This window comes from Colletotrichum truncatum (assembly GCF_014235925.2).
Source record: "Colletotrichum truncatum strain CMES1059 chromosome Unknown Contig_0002, whole genome shotgun sequence".
Taxonomy (NCBI): Eukaryota; Fungi; Ascomycota; class Sordariomycetes; order Glomerellales; family Glomerellaceae; genus Colletotrichum; species Colletotrichum truncatum.
This window is the reverse complement of record NW_027222399.1, coordinates 3,072,747-3,089,967: the sequence shown is the minus strand read 5'-3', so window position 1 is coordinate 3,089,967 and position 17,221 is coordinate 3,072,747. Positions and strand designations below refer to the sequence as shown.

The 17,221-nt window shown below is 51.3% G+C and overlaps 7 protein-coding genes across 7 annotated transcripts; 5 read left to right on the top strand and 2 right to left on the bottom strand.

The window, feature by feature from the left end:
* Positions 1–1,872: 1,872 nt before the first annotated feature.
* CTRU02_203782 (ribose-phosphate pyrophosphokinase) lies at positions 1,873–3,495 on the top strand (the record flags this gene model as incomplete). Its single annotated transcript, XM_036722355.2, has 4 exons — positions 1,873–2,583; positions 2,732–3,007; positions 3,062–3,365; positions 3,419–3,495. 4 exons carry the CDS (start codon positions 1,873–1,875, stop codon positions 3,493–3,495), a joined length of 1,368 nt encoding a protein of 455 aa, XP_036585961.2.
* Positions 3,496–4,766: 1,271 nt separating this feature from the next.
* On the top strand, positions 4,767–5,783 carry CTRU02_203781 (uncharacterized protein; the record flags this gene model as incomplete). Its single annotated transcript, XM_036722354.1, has 3 exons — positions 4,767–4,871; positions 4,992–5,513; positions 5,616–5,783. The coding sequence occupies 3 exons, from the start codon at positions 4,767–4,769 to the stop codon at positions 5,781–5,783; spliced, it is 795 nt and encodes a 264-aa protein (XP_036585960.1).
* Positions 5,784–6,598: 815 nt separating this feature from the next.
* On the bottom strand, positions 6,599–9,205 carry CTRU02_203780 (pumilio-family RNA binding repeat protein; the record flags this gene model as incomplete). Its single annotated transcript, XM_036722353.1, has 6 exons — positions 6,599–7,129; positions 7,180–7,694; positions 7,737–7,806; positions 7,870–8,847; positions 8,893–8,970; positions 9,110–9,205. 6 exons carry the CDS (start codon positions 9,203–9,205, stop codon positions 6,599–6,601), a joined length of 2,268 nt encoding a protein of 755 aa, XP_036585959.1.
* A 1,306-nt stretch (positions 9,206–10,511) lies between these two features.
* CTRU02_203779 (mitochondrial 37S ribosomal protein mS33) lies at positions 10,512–10,975 on the bottom strand (the record flags this gene model as incomplete). The annotated part of the gene is made up of 4 exons (XM_036722352.1): positions 10,512–10,531; positions 10,582–10,628; positions 10,681–10,886; positions 10,937–10,975. The coding sequence occupies 4 exons, from the start codon at positions 10,973–10,975 to the stop codon at positions 10,512–10,514; spliced, it is 312 nt and encodes a 103-aa protein (XP_036585958.1).
* Positions 10,976–11,433: 458 nt separating this feature from the next.
* CTRU02_203778 (nucleolar rnase) lies at positions 11,434–12,725 on the top strand (the record flags this gene model as incomplete). The annotated part of the gene is made up of 2 exons (XM_036722351.1): positions 11,434–11,685; positions 11,781–12,725. 2 exons carry the CDS (start codon positions 11,434–11,436, stop codon positions 12,723–12,725), a joined length of 1,197 nt encoding a protein of 398 aa, XP_036585957.1.
* Positions 12,726–14,141: 1,416 nt separating this feature from the next.
* On the top strand, positions 14,142–15,187 carry CTRU02_203777 (Autophagy-related protein 37; the record flags this gene model as incomplete). Its single annotated transcript, XM_036722350.1, has 3 exons — positions 14,142–14,157; positions 14,272–14,569; positions 14,635–15,187. The coding sequence occupies 3 exons, from the start codon at positions 14,142–14,144 to the stop codon at positions 15,185–15,187; spliced, it is 867 nt and encodes a 288-aa protein (XP_036585956.1).
* Positions 15,188–16,106: 919 nt separating this feature from the next.
* CTRU02_203776 (uncharacterized protein) lies at positions 16,107–16,751 on the top strand (the record flags this gene model as incomplete). Its single annotated transcript, XM_036722349.1, has 1 exon — positions 16,107–16,751. One exon carries the CDS (start codon positions 16,107–16,109, stop codon positions 16,749–16,751), a length of 645 nt encoding a protein of 214 aa, XP_036585955.1.
* Positions 16,752–17,221: the final 470 nt, after the last annotated feature.

Sequence of the window (17,221 nt, the reverse complement as noted above, 5' to 3'; positions counted from 1 at the left end):
ACCGGCAACGGCGGTGGTAGAAGAGGCGGAAATGCAGGTCGCGCTTAAGTTGAGTGATTGGTGAAAATTGACTTGTCGGTGTAGAAGGTGAGCGAGGCTAGTCCCAGCGTCCCTGTCACTCGTAATGGGACCTAGTAGGTGCACCTAAAAGGCCGGGTGATGACGGGGTCGAGTCACACGCAGCCTCGAACGAGCTGATGTCTAAGTTGATGCTCTTTGACAAGGGCAGCCTGGAACAGAGATAACAAAGGGACCCAAAAACACACAGGGTGAGTTCGTCTCAAAGTTCAATGAAGACCAGACTTCAACAACAGCGGGACCGAAACAAACAGACTAGAGTCTGGGTAGCGGTTTAGCACAGTAGAAATACGGACAATACGGTTTATGCGGTGCGGGTTGCCGTGTGAATATTTTTTTCTTACAACTGCCCCGCGGTGGTTGTCACAATTTTGCAGCCGCCTGCATGAGACAGACACATTCGCGTAGAGGGTAGCAGAGCAGAAAAAAAGAAAAGAGAAAAAAAGGCTGCATCAAGACGGCCCAAGCCACCAATCATGCTGCCCATCGCCCCCACTCGCGCCATGTGTTAATGTGGTCCAGTACGTACCGTTTTTGGGAATTGCGCAATGAGGAGGGGAGAAAGCGTTGGCGGGCTTCCAGACGGCGCCGACGCTGCATCTAGTTTTCTGCACCTCTCATTTCTCTCATTCCTTCCATTCTGTGTCTGAGATTGGTCTACAACAATAACGAGAGGTATTTAATTGCTGTCATACCTACATCAGTGGAATGTGCCGCCAGAATGAGGCAACATCAGATGCTTGTTCAATTTCACTATGCACTATGTATGTACAGTTTGAATTTACAGTACCTGGTCAAAGAGTCACAGGTGCATTCCATGCTGGTTACAATTCTTCCATGTACGCGGCTTATTTCCGACACTGTCAAGGTCCTCATGGTTGGTCGCTGTCGCCGCTATCGCTTCAGGTACCATGGCAGCTGCATGATGACCGTTCTGCGTAGCCTTCGAGGAGGCTCGGTACGTGGCCACCATTAGAAACACAGTGCATGGCCAGACCGCCACGGGCGCAAAATCTCTGCCGTACCTCAGAGTCATGGAGGGCACCAAGGTGTCCAGACCTAGCCTAAACGAGCACATTCTGCACCCAAACACCCTGTATTCTACCCTGTGTCGTGCCTTCTTACCCCACCAAGCCAGCATTCTCACCCCCTCAGTCCACATGGTAGCGACCGCACCCGACCCGATACTTGCAATTCCCAAACAAACTTATCCACTCAGAGATTTTCCTTTACAACTTCTCGACAACCCCAGCTTCAGAGAAATCCCCCCGCTAAGAGCTTTTTTCTTTCTCTCCTCCCACTCTTCCCCTCGATTTATGTTCGTCATGCTTCCGTTGTGATCGCATCTTAGAGGCTTTCCCCCTCTTCCTCATTGTTCGCCCTCTCCATCCTCTTACCATATTCTGTCTACAACCTTTTTTTTCTGCGCATACCCTCGGCTCGGCACATTCCTAGTCCCTGTGACGTCGCCTTGCACCCCACTAGCAGATTTTTGACGCCTCCAGCAAACCCGAGACCGGCACTGCTCGTTCGCGATTCTCCATCCCGCACACGACATCCCACCACAACCACCTCCTCCTCCAATATTTTCAACCACCAAACCGACCATTCTGTCTGCAAAGCTCTTCATTGTAGCTAAGCCAGACGTTTCTTCAAATCTTCCGAGTCTTATTCAAACCAAGTCGTCACGAGGTGTACCACTTTGGCTTGACCATTACCGGTTCTGCCCGACCCCTCCAATCATCTATCCTTCTACCCGACCACCACCTCTTCTGAGACTACAGACCTGTCACAATGGTCCGCAATATTATTGTTCTCGGTGGTAACACCCATTCCGAGCTGATTGACAGCGTCTGCAGCAACCTCGGTCTGAACCCTTGCGAACGGGTTCTCACCAAGTTCTCTGTTGGTGAGAGTCGTTGTGAGATCAAGGACTCAGTCCGTGGTAAGGATGTCTTTATCATCCAAACCGCCTCTGGCTCAGTGAACGACGCTTTCATGGACCTGTGCATTATGATCTCTGCCTGCAAGACCGGCTCTGCTAAGAGAGTCACTGCCGTCATGCCTTTGTTCCCTTACTCAAGGCAACCCGACGTCCCTTACAAGAAGGCCGGTGCGCCTCTCTCGAAGTCCTCTGCAGAAACCCCCAAGAACGGCTACACCTTCGAAAGCGTCCCTGCGACCCCCGGCCCCGGCATTGCGCGCACTACTGGCCTCCTCAACGGCATTGACGGCATCGCCTCCAAGCTCGCTAAGAGCAAACTTAACGACGAGAGGACCAATGGTGTCAACGGCGACTACTTCAAGAACGGCAATGGCGAGCCCAAGACCAATGGCCGCAGCCACCACGATTCGATCTCATCGCAGGTCAGCTACACCACCCACGACTACGAGAACCAGAGCCGGATCAACGGCTTCGAAGCGAAGCCGGGTTACAAGCAATGGGTTGCTCAAGCCGGCACTCTGGTTGCTGACCTCCTCACCTGCGCTGGTGCGGACCATGTGGTATGTACTCCCCCAAAAAATCACTGAGCGGGTGTTTGAGCGCCCCAGTATCCTTTATTCGTCAAACACTAACACCACGCAGATTACGTAGGTTCTCTCATCTTCTGTGGCATGCTGCTCTGCGCATGAGCCCTTGTTGCCAATTCAACAAGAACATTTGAGGCTCCTTGTCTCCTGCGATTCATTGCTTCTTTTCGAAGCAATTGCTAATGATTGCAGGATGGATCTCCACGATCCTCAATACCAGGGCTTCTTCGACGTTCCAGTGGACAATCTGTACGGTAAGCCTCTTCTGAAGAGGTATATCCAGCAGAACATTCCGAACTACAAAGACGCCGTCGTCATCTCGCCCGATGCTGGTGGAGCCAAGCGAGCTACCGCCATCGCCGACGAGTTGGACATGGCGTTTGCCCTGATTCACAAGGTAGGTCGATTGTTTCCTTGGGAGGGAGTCCACGATTCATAATTTTTCTTTCAGGAGCGACGCCCGACCAAGTATAGCGAGCAACGCAACGCCAGCATGATGCTGGTTGGTGATGTCAAGGACAAGGTTTGCATCCTTGTCGACGATCTTGTCGACACCGGTAACACCATTACGAGAGCTGCCAAGTTGCTCAAGAAGAATGGTGCTACTCACATCTACGCTCTCTTGACCCACGGCATTCTCAGCGGTGATGCAATTCCCCGCATCAACGCCTCAGCCATCGACAAGATCATTGTGACCAACACAGTCCCTCAGGGAGATCACATGAAGGTTTGCCCCAAGCTTGGCTATCTGGACGGTTAGTGCTCTCAGTTTTCCGGTGCCATCTTGTTTCTGACTAAACTTTCTCAGTCTCCCCTGTCTTCGCGGAGGCCATTCGCCGCGTCCACCACGGAGAATCGATCAGCGTCCTATTCCAACATAACTAAAAGCATCATCACATGGCGTTTGAAAAGAACATCGGCTTTTGCATCGGAGGGTTTATTGGATTCCGCAACTACTTCTAGGGAGATTCGGCAACGGTTGTTGCTATTTTACAGGCGTTTAGCTCAGGAGGTGGTCAAGTGTGGCATCCTTTTTGCCATGGACATTCTAGACGTTTTCTTTTTTTTCCTCTTTTACCCAAATTACCCACGACATACCAGCTTGCTTCCCTTGGGAAGCAGAGCTACTCATTGGCGGCCCTACACGGCTCGTCATCTTGCTACACACAACACACAAAACACACAAACATAGGACCCCATCGGTAAGATGGAGGCTCTCTGTACAGCAGACCGGATTAGCGGTCCTTGGTACTGCGGCCTTGCTATACACACACTTTTATGCCCCGCATGGATTACAAATGTCTGTTTACTGTCTGCGATCTTGGCTGTTTCGTTTCTTTTTACGTGGGAAGTCGCGCGTTTTCAGGCAGTGCTGTGCTGGTTCAATAGCTCTTATGCTACAGCCCGTCCACATAACATGAAATCATCCGTAGGATCTCAGCTGGAGTAGTCCCGGGGAGGTTCCGCCGCTTGCACACCGTGAGCGTAGTCGTAGATACTGTGACATATAAGATAGACTAGACCATCTAGCAATCAAGATATACGAAACCTCTGTCAATTGAGCCCGTGATGCTGTCAGTTTATACTGTGTCGCTTGACATATCGTCTCACTCATACCATGCTGTCATGACTTATTACCAGTAGATCTTGACTAGGAATTTTTAAGATATGACCTGTGGAAAAATACAGTTCATAAGTCACAGTGATAACTAAAGCGTCACACGCCATTTTCGCGCCCTTAATTCGGTATCTCACTATTGAGTTCATCCAAGCAAGTGTCACCCTCGCAATGCCGAATCCCAATCTCCTCCGACAAACAGAGAGCCACTTACACCTCAATCCAAACGCACCAATCAAGCCTCGGAAAAAGCAAGGCGATGACGATTGTGCAAAGGCAGAAACACAAACCCGGAATGTCTCACTTGAAATTTCCCCAAGTGCGGCCCCGAATCCCCACAAAACCTGACCGGGCCCGATGCGGGGTGCATCCCCTGCCCACACCCCGCTTATCTTATCGTACCTAGCCAAGCAAGCTTCCCCCCCACCATCCACCCATCCCTCCCTCCCTACCTAAGCTCCCGCCTCCATCAACTACACCTCGGCAACCGAGTCAAACACACGGGAGTCCCACGCGCCGCTGCACGACGATCAACGAGATGGCGACACTATCCGGCGTAGAGCGCATCCGCGCGATATCAGACGAGGACGGCATGTTCAAGGCCTTCGACTCGTATCCCTGGAAGAAGGATAAGATGTTCCTGGTAAAACCAACCCCTCCAGCGCAAAGCTGCCGGCCCCTTCAAAACCAGACCGCTCCATTACATCTCACCACCCAAAAGTTCACAGTGACAAACAAACAACTGACAAATCTCCACAACCAGTCCGGCCTGGCCGCGATCCTAGGCGACCCAAACACAGAAAACCCCAGGGGGACGCCCTCCGAACTCGCGACGCACGCCCGCATCTTCTACTACGCCTCGCGCATCGGCGTGACCATCGATTTCAACAAGTACAAAGACTGGCTCGCCCGACACCCGGAACACACGCCACCCGACATCCTCCCCGAAGAATACAAGTCTCAGACCTCAGAAGGCACTGCCGCCGCCGCCGCCGCTGCATCGACAAGCGACATTCCGGATCTGACTTCGAAGCTCAACGACCTCAAGACCGACTCCGATGACAAAGAGGAAGCCGGCCCAGAAGACAGCAAACTGTCATGGCAAGCGGCGGCGCCGAAAGCGGACCTCTACGTAGAGCGCAAAGCTCCTTCGCAACTCGACGGCTCAGGACAAGGGGACGAGCCAGCTTACCCCATGGGTTTCGCGGAGATGTTGCAGATGTTGCAAAAGGGCATTCCGATCCCTGGAATCAGACAAATCCCAGACACGGTAGTCAGGGACGCGGTACGTCTAGAGGGCTTTTGATCGCCATGCCGTCACCCTTCTTCTTCTTCTTCTTCTTCTTCTTCTTCTTCTTATTTCCCTCTTACTTATTCTTTGCCGTAGTCCGTGAAACCATTCGGAAAGCGTGCGGTGCCCAAGAAGCCGTGGGAGAAGGACGACCCAGCTGCGGAAACAGAAGCAGCTGAGAAACCCTCAGTAGTTGACGCCGAGTTCCCACCACTTGAAGAGACAGTAGCATCTGAGGCCGAAAAGCCGAGTAAGGAGACGTAGGATCGTGATCGAAGATTGGGACCTTCTCAAGTGATGTTTTATGGAGTTAGATAGATCTTGGTCATTTTTAAGCGAGTTTCTGCTGGGTATAGCGAGAAAAGGCGTAGATTACTGATTTGATGCAAAAGCTCAAGTACACCTTTTTTTTTTTTCAGACAAGCCAATTAAAGTCAAACGGGGCTGTAAGAAAAAACCATTCTCTAGGAAAACTACCTAATGTTTGACTGAGGACTGCCACAAATAGCTGCCCAGTACGGACCAAAGGACATTCCATGATTCTGGAGTGCCATAAATGCTACATACAATCGTTGCTTTTCTGTTTTGATATTCCCATACTTGCCCAACTGTCCACTTCGTTCTCCTCCAATTCACCCCTCCAGTTGCCTGATGAAACTGAGGACAGGTCAGGGATGTTGTGGATGTGTTGATACCCGCCACGTATAGACCCATAGCATCCTGGCTGAGCTTCATGACGCAACTTCAACTCTCAGGATGAGGTTACAAGGACACACTGAAACACTTCCTCCATATTGCAAAATCCATAACCATGATGTGTCCAATGCACTCGGACAAGTGATAACTTGCCCGGCGTAGGATGACAGCTGATCTGTAAATTAATGGCTGTGGAAGATGTTTTCGTAAGCGCGGACAAATGCTGCGGTGCGATGACTCGCCAGAGTTGAGAAATTCAGAATAGGAATGGTGAAGAATTAGGACAGGAGACAATGATGACGTAAAGAACGAAAGAACAGGCAGAAGAGGCTCATGACAATATTGAGCAGATCATAACACCCGTTGGGGCTGAAAAAGAGACTTTAGCGAAAGCTGTTGCTGCTGGCATAGCGAGCGTTGCCTCCCATGCGATTCATACCAGGTCCAACTGCCGGACCGGGACGGGTTGCGACAGCGGGGTTGGTGCAAAGCATGCCAACTCGAGAGCCAAACTTAGATCCGCGCAGAGATACCATGTGCTTGCGGATGTGAGCAGCAACGATCTCACGATGCTGAATGCCAGCGTGGGTGAGGATGTACTGAATCAGGTAGTTGCCATACTGGTCGCTGGCAATGTCGACAAGTGGAATACGGGGGCGGTCAACACGACCCTCGCACACGCGATCAAGGTAGCGGCCAAGGAACTCTCCACCACCAATCTTGAGACACTTTTCGACAACTTTGGAGGCATACTGGTCAGTACTGTACTCTGCGGCGTAGCGGATGACGTGATCGATGGCACGAGAGCGGTCAGCAGGCGCTCCATGCTCGCAAATGTGCTGAATGCACCAGTTTCCAAACTGGCCATGGGCCACAATGTCGATGTTGGCAAGAACCTCTTCAATGCAGGGGCGCTAGAGAAGCCGGTTAGTACAGTGTTGGAGACCACCAAAGGATGACTTACCTTGTCTTCTTCAAGACAGTTCTCGAAAATATTCTGAACAACCAGACTTCCAGTCTCTCCAAGGGCAACCTCGTGCCACATGCCGCGCAGAGCATCGTTGACATACTTCATGATTTGAGGCGGAGACTCGGACCATCGGAGCTCAAAGAGCTTCTGCCAAACATGACAAGCGTACCGATGGATGACGGTCTCCGGAATCCGACGTAGCAGTTCGTGAACCATGATGGCTTTGTAGTCCTCGGGAACAGAGTCAAAAGCCTTCTGAACAACGTGACAACCGAAGGGGTCCATGGAAAGATTGAGAGTATTGCCACGGATAGCCTCTGCAATCTTAACCACCTGCTCAGGGGTTCCGTGCTCAAAGCAACGTTGAACCAGGAAATTTCCGAAGCGGTTGACCATGAGGGGATATGCTTGGGCAACAATGGCCTCCACAATCTCATACTTCTGGTCCGGAGTGCCCACCTTCAACTTCTGCTGCAAAAAAATGGAGGCCTGCTGGTCGTTGTTGCAGACTATCTTGTCAACGATGTACTTCTAGTTGCAGTTGACATTACGGTCAAGCAAGCGACGGTAGTTGAGGGGTTCAGTGGTTGGGAGGTACGTCTGGCCCTCAGTAGCAATGGCCTATCCAGGGCAGAAAGTTAGCGCAACGAATTAAGCATATTTGGTGTGGCTCCCTAGACATACCTCACTCTTCCAGCCAGAACCAGCTGTGAATTCAGTTGCATGAGGTGAAAGTTGGCTTCCAGCGGGCTGCTGGTTGTATTCCTGGTACATGCCAGAAACCATGTTGCCTCCAGGAATACCAGGACCCCCAATCAAGGGCTCAAAGGGAGCAGAGGGGGGGCCGAAGCCGCCGTAATTTGGTCCAAAGTTGGAACCACCATACGGCTGGGGAGACGGCCAACGGCTGTTGTCGTAGCGATTGTTGCGGCGGTTGCTGGTGGGACGAGAGAACATCTCAGTGTCCTGGCTCATGCGATCTCCACGGAAGCTGTCTCCCATATGATAAGGGCCGTTAGGTTCCATGTAACCCTGATTGAACCCGCCACGGCTACCTCCGTACCAGTCTCCAGTCATTGCCTGAGACCCAATTGCCTGAGATCCGAAGACTGGAACAGCCGCACCGCCGTTGGACAACGGAGCTCTAGAGTTGGTCCAGGCAAGCTTGGAGCGACTGTAGCCTCCAATAGAAGGGGTATCAGCATCCGAACTATGGTCATCATTAAGACCCCAGGCATTTTCAGCTCCGGGCATAACGGGGCGTGCCGAGAGAGGCAGCTGCACGTTATCGTCCTCCTGCTTGATGGAGCGTGTCTGGGCAAGCTCGTGATCGAGACGAGTGATCTTGCTTTGTGCCCGGGCAAGTTCTATCTTAAGTCGGAGGAGCTCCTCCGTGTTGCCGCGATTCTCCTTAAGGGCGGCGCTGGCGGGGCGAGTCGTGGGTGCGGTCGTAGGAAAGGAATCCGTAGCTGGAGTGATTGGGACGGAAGTACTTGCAGAGGATACCGGTTCAAAGCCACGGGCGCACAATCCATCGGTAGAATTCTTCAGAGCCTCGTTCTGCTGGTCGATAGCAGCTTGCTGCTCCGAGAGCTTTGCAAGGAGCAAGTCCATGGGATTCGTGCCAGCGATGATGGACGACTCTTGAGTGGCCTTCTTCTGCTGTCGCTGTGAGCGAGGCAATAGACGCCGAGTGTGAGAACCAACCTTCAGAGTGTTCTGGTTCACGAGCTTAGACGAAGCAAGGGTCGAGACGTTCGGCTTTTGGTGGTTAGCCAAAAGATTCTGTTTGTGCGGTTAGCGGATTCTTCTTCAAAAACAGGTGTGTGTTGCTTGGTTATTGAGTTATCGTCTTCGTGACCCTTCGGGTGGAAACAGACTCGCTATGAAGGGCAGATAAAGAAAAAAGAAGGTCGAGACCTACATTGAGGGAGGAGCCGGGTGACAGTTTGACGTTCTCCTCCTCGAAGAAAGGTTTCGAGGGGGGAGACTCTCGCTTGGGAGAGGGAGACGCGGACATGATGGCAAACTTGCGTACAATGTCTCGGTGAAGGATCGATACGTGGCAGAAAATCAGACAGGGTATCGGCAAAGGTGACAGACGAGATTTAACAGATTCCTTTGCAAGAGGTGGAGATGGGAGAGGGTTCGTGAGGATTTCTCTCAGTATTGAGGAGGTTTGTAGTGGTTAAAATTGACCGGTGGAGGGGTCAGGGCAGCTTTTTGTTTGGGGGGTCGCTGAGGAGATAAGAAAGAAGAAAGTGAGGCGAGGAAGGTAAGAGGGGCAATGAGGTAACTGCAGGGAAGGAGACCGTTCTGGGTAGTAGAGGCGTTTCCTTCTGGACGAACTGGGTTCGGATTTCCCACAAAAGCTGGCAGCTACGAGGCGAAGAAGGTCAAGATAAAGTGAAGATAGAGCAGGAGTACTGCGCTCGTTGCCAAGGGGTACTGATTTTCGGAAGAGGAAGGGGGACAATGGGTATAGAGAATGTTGAGAAGGATCGGTAGATGCGGCCAATATTCACAGAATCCACCTTTTGAGGGAGGGTGAAGTCTACATCGTCTGAATTTGAGGCGAGGGGGCTCTCTCCAGCGTGAACCAGTAGGAGGCTAAACAGTAAAGTGAATGAGGCGGAATATTCATGGCGAGCAAGTCTTTCACCGTTGCCTAGCCCTATTTGATTTCAAATGAACTAAACATAAACCACCTGCAAAATCCTCGCTAGCATTTGGTAGGAAAGGCACCAAGCGTCGTCGTAATTGCAGTTTCCTTGAGCCATTTAGCGTTGTGAGAAGCAGTTGTGAACAATGCCTACTCTGGCCTCAGACTGAATGGAATGAGCAGGATAGGCTATAGCTGTCCTTTGATGACTTCCTTGTGTCAGCTTAGCTATTGACCACAGGTAAGGTCTCAAAGAATGTTTGCAAGAATGACTTTCCAGTCTTGACGCAAAAAGCGATCAGCGAGCATCACACTTTGAAAAGGTAATGTCATGAAACCGTCCAAGTTGGTCTAAGCATTGCAGCTCTTGCTACGAAAGACCTCCATATACATCGAGATATTATACATTGGATGCCCTGTCTATTGACATCCATCTCCGATCCCTGTATGCCAGAAACTGTCAAGTAGCATACTGGATTGCCCTTGGTACATTGCAAGATTCTTATGCATCGCACGAGCAGAGCGCAGGGAAAGTATAGAGCTACAGCGGGAGGCAGAATGCTGATCGTGCCGTGTCTGGGATATTTTGGCGGGAGTGATTCTGACGGTTCGTTTGGTAGTTGTACAGCGTATCGTACAGTAGAGTCGGGCTCGTGGGCAGCGTTTATTTCTTCTTCTTTTCGACTGCAGCGCTGTTAGTAGACCTCTCAAAAATAAGTAGCAGGAAGCCATACCCTTCGCCTTCAGCTTCTTTGGCGCACTCTTTCCTCTGGCCTTCAGTCTGTATCGGATATTAGTGCTAGCCCATTATCTACATCTATGCCAGAACGCACCCAGCAATGTGGTCCAATCGGTCCATCTCGTCCATGTCGATAGTCGTAAGCTCAGGGCCGAATTCTTTCTGGACGTCTCGGACGGTGAGAACCTTGCGAGGGTAGTATGAGGCGAGAGTAGGTCCCTTCAGACGTTGGCGCAGGATCTTGTTACCCGTCCGAACTCCCTGGGGGTTAAACACTGTCGCAAAGATATCGCATTGGGCCTGGCTGAGTTAGCTAAGAGGTAGAGCGATCAAAAGTACTGCAGTCATACCTTCATGAGGTCCAGCAACCTCGCGCGTGGGACACTCATCTTTGCATCGTCTTCAGTAGCACAATGACGAGATGCGGAATTTTGTCGCGACTTCCATCAAGCTAAGCCGTGAGTTCAATCCCTGGTCCACATTGTTGTCCAATCAAACGGGTGTAACGGATCATTGATTGGCCGCCAAGGGACAATAGCAAGGGACTACACAGCATGCGATGGGCACACACCATAGCGACTGGAGTGAGAAATGCCCCACTTAAGCTCTTAGGTACCTGCTACACGACCAGCAAAAGCTGTTTATACACACCATAGCTGCTATCTGGAATAGGCCTTACAGGTACATACGGCATTCCTATCTTCTCTTCCTTGTGTATATACAAGTGAATTCGAACATAGGTAGTTAGCAGGGATAACATTGAGGACATTCAGGTGCACCTGAGACACCGATTTGGTACTCAAGAAGGACTGCTTTTCCCACTCAAAGCCAGTCAACAGGCGTTACGATGAGCAAACGCTCAAGCTCAGGAGGCCTTCCTCCAAGCAAAAGAAGACAGATGGGCCAGGATTCTCTGGACTTGCTTCTTTCACATAGCGACGAGCTCATCCAGTGTCTCCAGGCGCTGACTAACTCATCTAAGCGCGAATGTGAAGCGCTGCAGAATCTTCGCGGACTCAGCAAAACACTCCTACCAGCATTCAAATATTTGGCTGGTGAAGAGCCGTCTCCAAGTGAGCCAGAGAGACTTGAGACAGAGGTAAGAGCATAACTGCCATTGCCGTAATCAATAATATTTCTGTTCATGTTTGCCGCAGTCTATGGTATCTTGCAGTATCACTAACAAAGTCCCAGGAAAAAACAACAAACAATGTTGTCCACTCTGGCCCACCTATTCCATCTTTCACTTTTCTCAAACCATGGACGTCTGCGGACATAGCCACATCACTCCCGCCCCTTCCTCAAATCAATAATCCTGTCTTGGAGACGGCAGCTTTTACTCATCAAGGTATGGTCAAGAACAAGGGCGACTTGAGCTACGACCGTCTCGAGTGGCTCGGGGACGCTTACGTGGAGTTGTTCTCGACATGTCTTATTTTCCAGACTTTTGGGGGCATGCCCACAGGCAAATGTGCCCAATTACGAGAGCTCCTTGTCCGGAACGCCAATATTGGGGAGTATGCTACAAAGTATGGACTCCTTGAAAGAGCAATACTCCCTCCGGAGTATGACCCGAATAGCCAAGTGAGGATAAAGGCGAAGCCTCAAGAAGTCAAGAAAGTCAGAGGCGACCTGTTTGAGGCTTACGTCGCCGCTGTAATTCTCTCCGACCCAGCAAACGGCCTTTCAAGAGCCGCAGAGTGGTTACGGGCGCTATGGAGTAGGACAATTCAGGATCAAATCCGGGCAGCCGATAAGAAGCCAGATGTACGGATGGTGAAGGAGCTAGGGACTACATCAGAACCAGCTGAAGTGGTTACGATAGCCCCAAAAGTCCGCTTGTCACAAACCATCGGTGCCAAGGGCATACAGATTCGATATGAAGACATGCCCAACGGCAATAAGAAGGATAAGTACAACAACAAACTGGCCCTGTTTACTGTTGGTGTGTATTTGGACGGATGGGGCGAGACGAACAAGCTACTAGGGACAGGCAGCGATCTCAATAAGAAAGAGGCGGGGCAAAAGGCAGCACAAGTAGCGCTGAACAACAAAAAACTGATGAAGGTTTACCAGGAGAAGAAGGCAGCGATGTATGCAGCCCTTGGAGAGTCAATGGAAACCACACCCAATGCCTAGAGTAATGCAGTTGTATACGTACCAACAATGTCAAAGAGGAAGGAGGAGGGCCAATGCCTGTGATTGCGGTCAGAAGTTGTGAAGTAGTAGTGTGATACCCACAATATCCATGTGCTACAGCATTTTTGAGACACTTGCCACACACTTTGTGGATTGGCTAATAAGGACTGCCTTGGAGGTTTAGAAGGAGGCTTGCTTTTGTTTCTTCGGACGGCTGGTATATTGTCTTGCGCAGCGTCAGAAGACCTATAGCATCAACGGCGAGGAGCAAACACCTAGACCACTTCAATATCTAGTCAGCGATGGAATTAGCGGCGACATACCCTAACTGGCAACTTGGCCGCGCCCCAGCTGTATGATATCTTATAGGGGTATCATAAAAAGTGGTGCAGGGGATAACAGTAAGGAGCTCCAGGAGCGCGTGCTCATTCCAGAGCACAATGCCGAAAGACGACCTTCGGCCGGGGTACGCACGATTCCTGTAGGCTCAGACGTCCCTCGGCTCAGTGTTAACCGGCCCAAGGAGCTAGCGTCAATTGACTGAAGTTTAAAGAGCGAAAACAAAACCAAAAAAAAAAAAAATCAATGGCACCTCCAGTCCCCCCAAATAACCCTTTAGCTTGAACCGGCTGCCCGCATTTCACGTGTCTTATGTCTCGGCCGACAACCACCAGCCGGCATCACACTACGTAAGGAGAAAGACGCGGGGTGATGAAATTAATTGCTAGTCGGGATCTCGGAGATGCAAACCCCTGACAAGCCCGCGTCAGGCCCGCGCGCCCACCCCCGGCTTGTAGTGCTGCTACTACTGCTGTGGAGAGGTTGGTTGCGTTAGTTGCGTTGCGTCGTTGCGTCGTTGCGTGACCCGGCCGAGGCAAACGATTATCGGCAACTCACTCTCATTCTCACTCGCACTCGCACACCACTCCCGCTGCTACGTATCCGTACGTCGGTACGAATTGCTGTGTAGCGCTCTAGACAGCTGATTGCTGCTAGCTAGCTACCCCTTGTGTCAGCACCACCCCAGACGCTGTAACTTGCCTATCTTGCCTTTCCCGCGGCATTCCCCCAGAACGCTTGCTCGTGGACGACGAACCGAGCAATTCCATGGCGGATCTCTCACATTATGCATGTCAGCGTGCTGAATTCCTAAATCTGTCTTTCTGCCAGCACCTGTTTTCTCAACCCATTGTTTCAGCTCCCGCTGCCAAGATACCTTGTAGGTGAAGCAGAAGGGGGCACTTATCTAAGTTATCCTCGCCCGGCTGTTGAGCCGAACCCAGCGCCCCGACCCCGACCCTGCCGCCGACTCAGATCTAAACCTCGGCCATAACGCGACTCTATCTCCCACCCCCATCACCACCCACCACAAATCATTCCTGTTCGGTCTGTTTTCTTTCCAGGACAGCCGTCCAGATGGCTGACTCCGTGGGTGAGTTCTATTTCTTTTTTTAGAAGAAAACCTAACTTCTAATGCCTTTGCCCCTGTTGTGGGGTGTGTAATTCCCCGGCTAATTGTGTCGTTATGCTCTTCCTCCGTCCGCAGATCGCGTTTTCGTCCATGCCTTAAATACCGTCAAAAAGATCCCCAAGACGGGGGCCTCGCGTCCCCCGCCGTCTGACAGGCTGCGACTCTATGGTCTTTACAAGCAAGCGATGGAGGGGGACGTCGATGGCGTCATGGAGAGGCCGACTTCGGCTTCCGGAATGCCCCCCGATGAGCTGCAGCGCGAGAAGGACAAGTGGGATGCTTGGAACTCGCAGAAGGGCCTGACCCGGACGGAGGCCAAGAGGAGGTATATTGAGGCATTGATCGAGACGATGCACAGATACGCGACAACACCGTAAGGCTCAAGTTCCTCTCTCGTCGCGCATGTCGTCGCCAAAGCCACTGACTCGTTGTCCGTAGAGACGCTAAGGAACTTGTTGCGGAACTCGAATTCGTATGGAACCAGATCAAGAACAACAGCCCGAGCTCGACAGACTCCTCGCCGAAAGAAACGGGGTATACCGGCGAGCCGCGCCGCTTCCTGCAGCCTTTAAGCGGATCGGAGGGGCCCATGAAGGTACTGAGCCCGATGAGCGAAGACGACGCCGCCGAACGGGACTCAGATAGGAGGCTAGGATATAACGAGGGCGTTGAAGAGGAGGCACTTGTGCCGAGCAGCAACTGGTCACGAAGTGTGGAACGCGCACTTGAAAAGCTAACAGCCGAGGTCGCCGCATTACGAGAACAAATAACGACTGGAAGAGAGTGGAAGTCTAGAAAGCAGCGCAGCTTTATGGCATGGATTCGATGGCTTCTGTGGATCGTCATGAAGCATCTGACCATCGATATCGTTCTACTGGCGTTTATACTACTCTGGTTGCGCAAGCGGAAGGATAGGCGGTTAGAGGATCTTGTCCGGGCAGGGCTGAGGCTGGTGAGAGAGTACGTGCGGAATGTTCTACCGTCCAGATGACAACACATCTGCGGGACGTAAGACACCCGCTTTTCACAAATCATGACGGAGAACAGGGTTGGGTCGTCCTTTACAACACCATCACCATTATGCCAGTAGAGGGCAAGATTAGTCTGCAAATCAGTCAAAAGCGAAGCTGAGAAGCTCGCTCGACGTGCACGCCAGCTCATCACTCGGATCAGCATCATCCGGCTTGAACTTATACGTCAGTTCGACAACACCTCATTTTCATAAGGAAGTGCATCGACGCGTGCTATAGCTGCCGACATTTTCAGATCTTCCCTTCGACTATGCCATCGATCCACGACATCGATAGGCGCCGGTGATGGCCACTCAGCCAACACCATGGAGCTTTAAATGCCGAGCCAAGCAAATATTGGTGTTGGCTCAGAGTACTATAGGACGACTGGACCGTGGGGGAAGAGGCCTACATGCAGTTAATGTAAATCTCAATGCTAGGTCTTCCACCATGTTGTAGAAAATCAGTTATCCGTCTTGAGTAATAAAACAAAAACTGCAGTTTTTCATCCTTCTTCCTTGATGCATCTAGTGCTTCCATCTTTCGCAAAAATGACGGCAAGACAGCCAACGTAAAATGTAGTAAGTATTGGTCCAAGATGCAAATATAAACATCGTTTCACAACTGGTCGAATTCTACACTCTAGTAGTAAGGGGGCTCAAGAGTGTGGTTTCCGCATTAGGGAAGTTTGGGCATGGGACCTTGCCAGTCATGGGCCCAAGCTGACTTCCTGCCTTGAACCAAACTTTGGGCCGTCTGGACTTAGACTGTTTTCCCCAAAGATCCACATTTCAACAAATCTAGCGATGAACCAAGTTGAGGCTCCTCGCCTTCAGTGCCTATGAACTCATACAACCGGACAATTCAATTCCCCGGGGCGGCCCAATAGCAACTGAAAAGATGCAGGACACAGGCAAAAAAGAAACCGGAGGTGATGGGTCCTCATCCGCTTCGACGCAGACGAAGAATGACCCTCTGGAAGACGAAGATATCCCAATCTATCAGGAAGGTACAGAAACCATGGCTATGTTTGTCCCCTTAGAACATTCTCTCTTTGAACCTTTCGAGCCACCAAGAGACAAAGTCGACCGTCTCAAGGTTTCCTTGGAAACCTTTGAAAAGCACTCGGCTGCGGTATCAGCAAATCTTGAGTTCGTTTACGAGCGAGAACGTCGGCGCATTATCCGACATGCCCAAGGGTTGGAGGCAACCGATGGTGTTGTAGAAACCAACGCCGGTCTCGAGCCCCGCGACGAAGAACTTATGATGGCATACGTCGAGGCACCGATGCCGCCCGGCGCTGACTACAACAACCGGCACCTGTCGACGTACAGGCCACCTAGTCCGCCGCAAGTGTGTCCGCCCAGGCAGGCGGCCATTCGTTGGTCGCTCTTCAATGCCGGGCAGGCGCTGCAGCAGGTTACTGGCTACGCCGCTCACGCCCAGACGATCAAAGACAGCTACCAAGCATCGATCCAAAGGGAGCAGAATTCCGCAGGCGGACAGGCAGCCAACAGAGAGGAGGGCAAGGACGCTCGAAACTAGAAGTTTCAGCGGCCGAAGAAAAGGGTGCGGTTTTCATTGCCGGAGGGACACAGGAGCACAAGTTCGGCGGGAGCCAAAATGAGACATCATGAACAAGCGGCATACCGTGCCGTTCCCGGCACAACGCAGCTGGTAGCAATGCAACCAAACAGATCGAAAGGCTCTCTTAGTAGATAGGCACCAAACATAGCCATCATGAGATACCCGCAAATACACACACGAACAAGTCTACAATTTGGTCATCAAAAGATGTAACGACCGGCGGTAAGAGGCAACGGTCATTGAGGTATTCTCCCATGCTTCCATAAACGGCGTCAAAAATGTTACTCTAGAGTCACTAGATAGAGGAAGGCTCGACAGAAGCAACCTTGCGGCGCTCAAGCTCACCTACGATAAGTGCCCATGTACAATTGATGAGGAAAAAAGAAAAAGAAGAATCTTGCGAGGAAAATTTACCCGAGGACATAAAA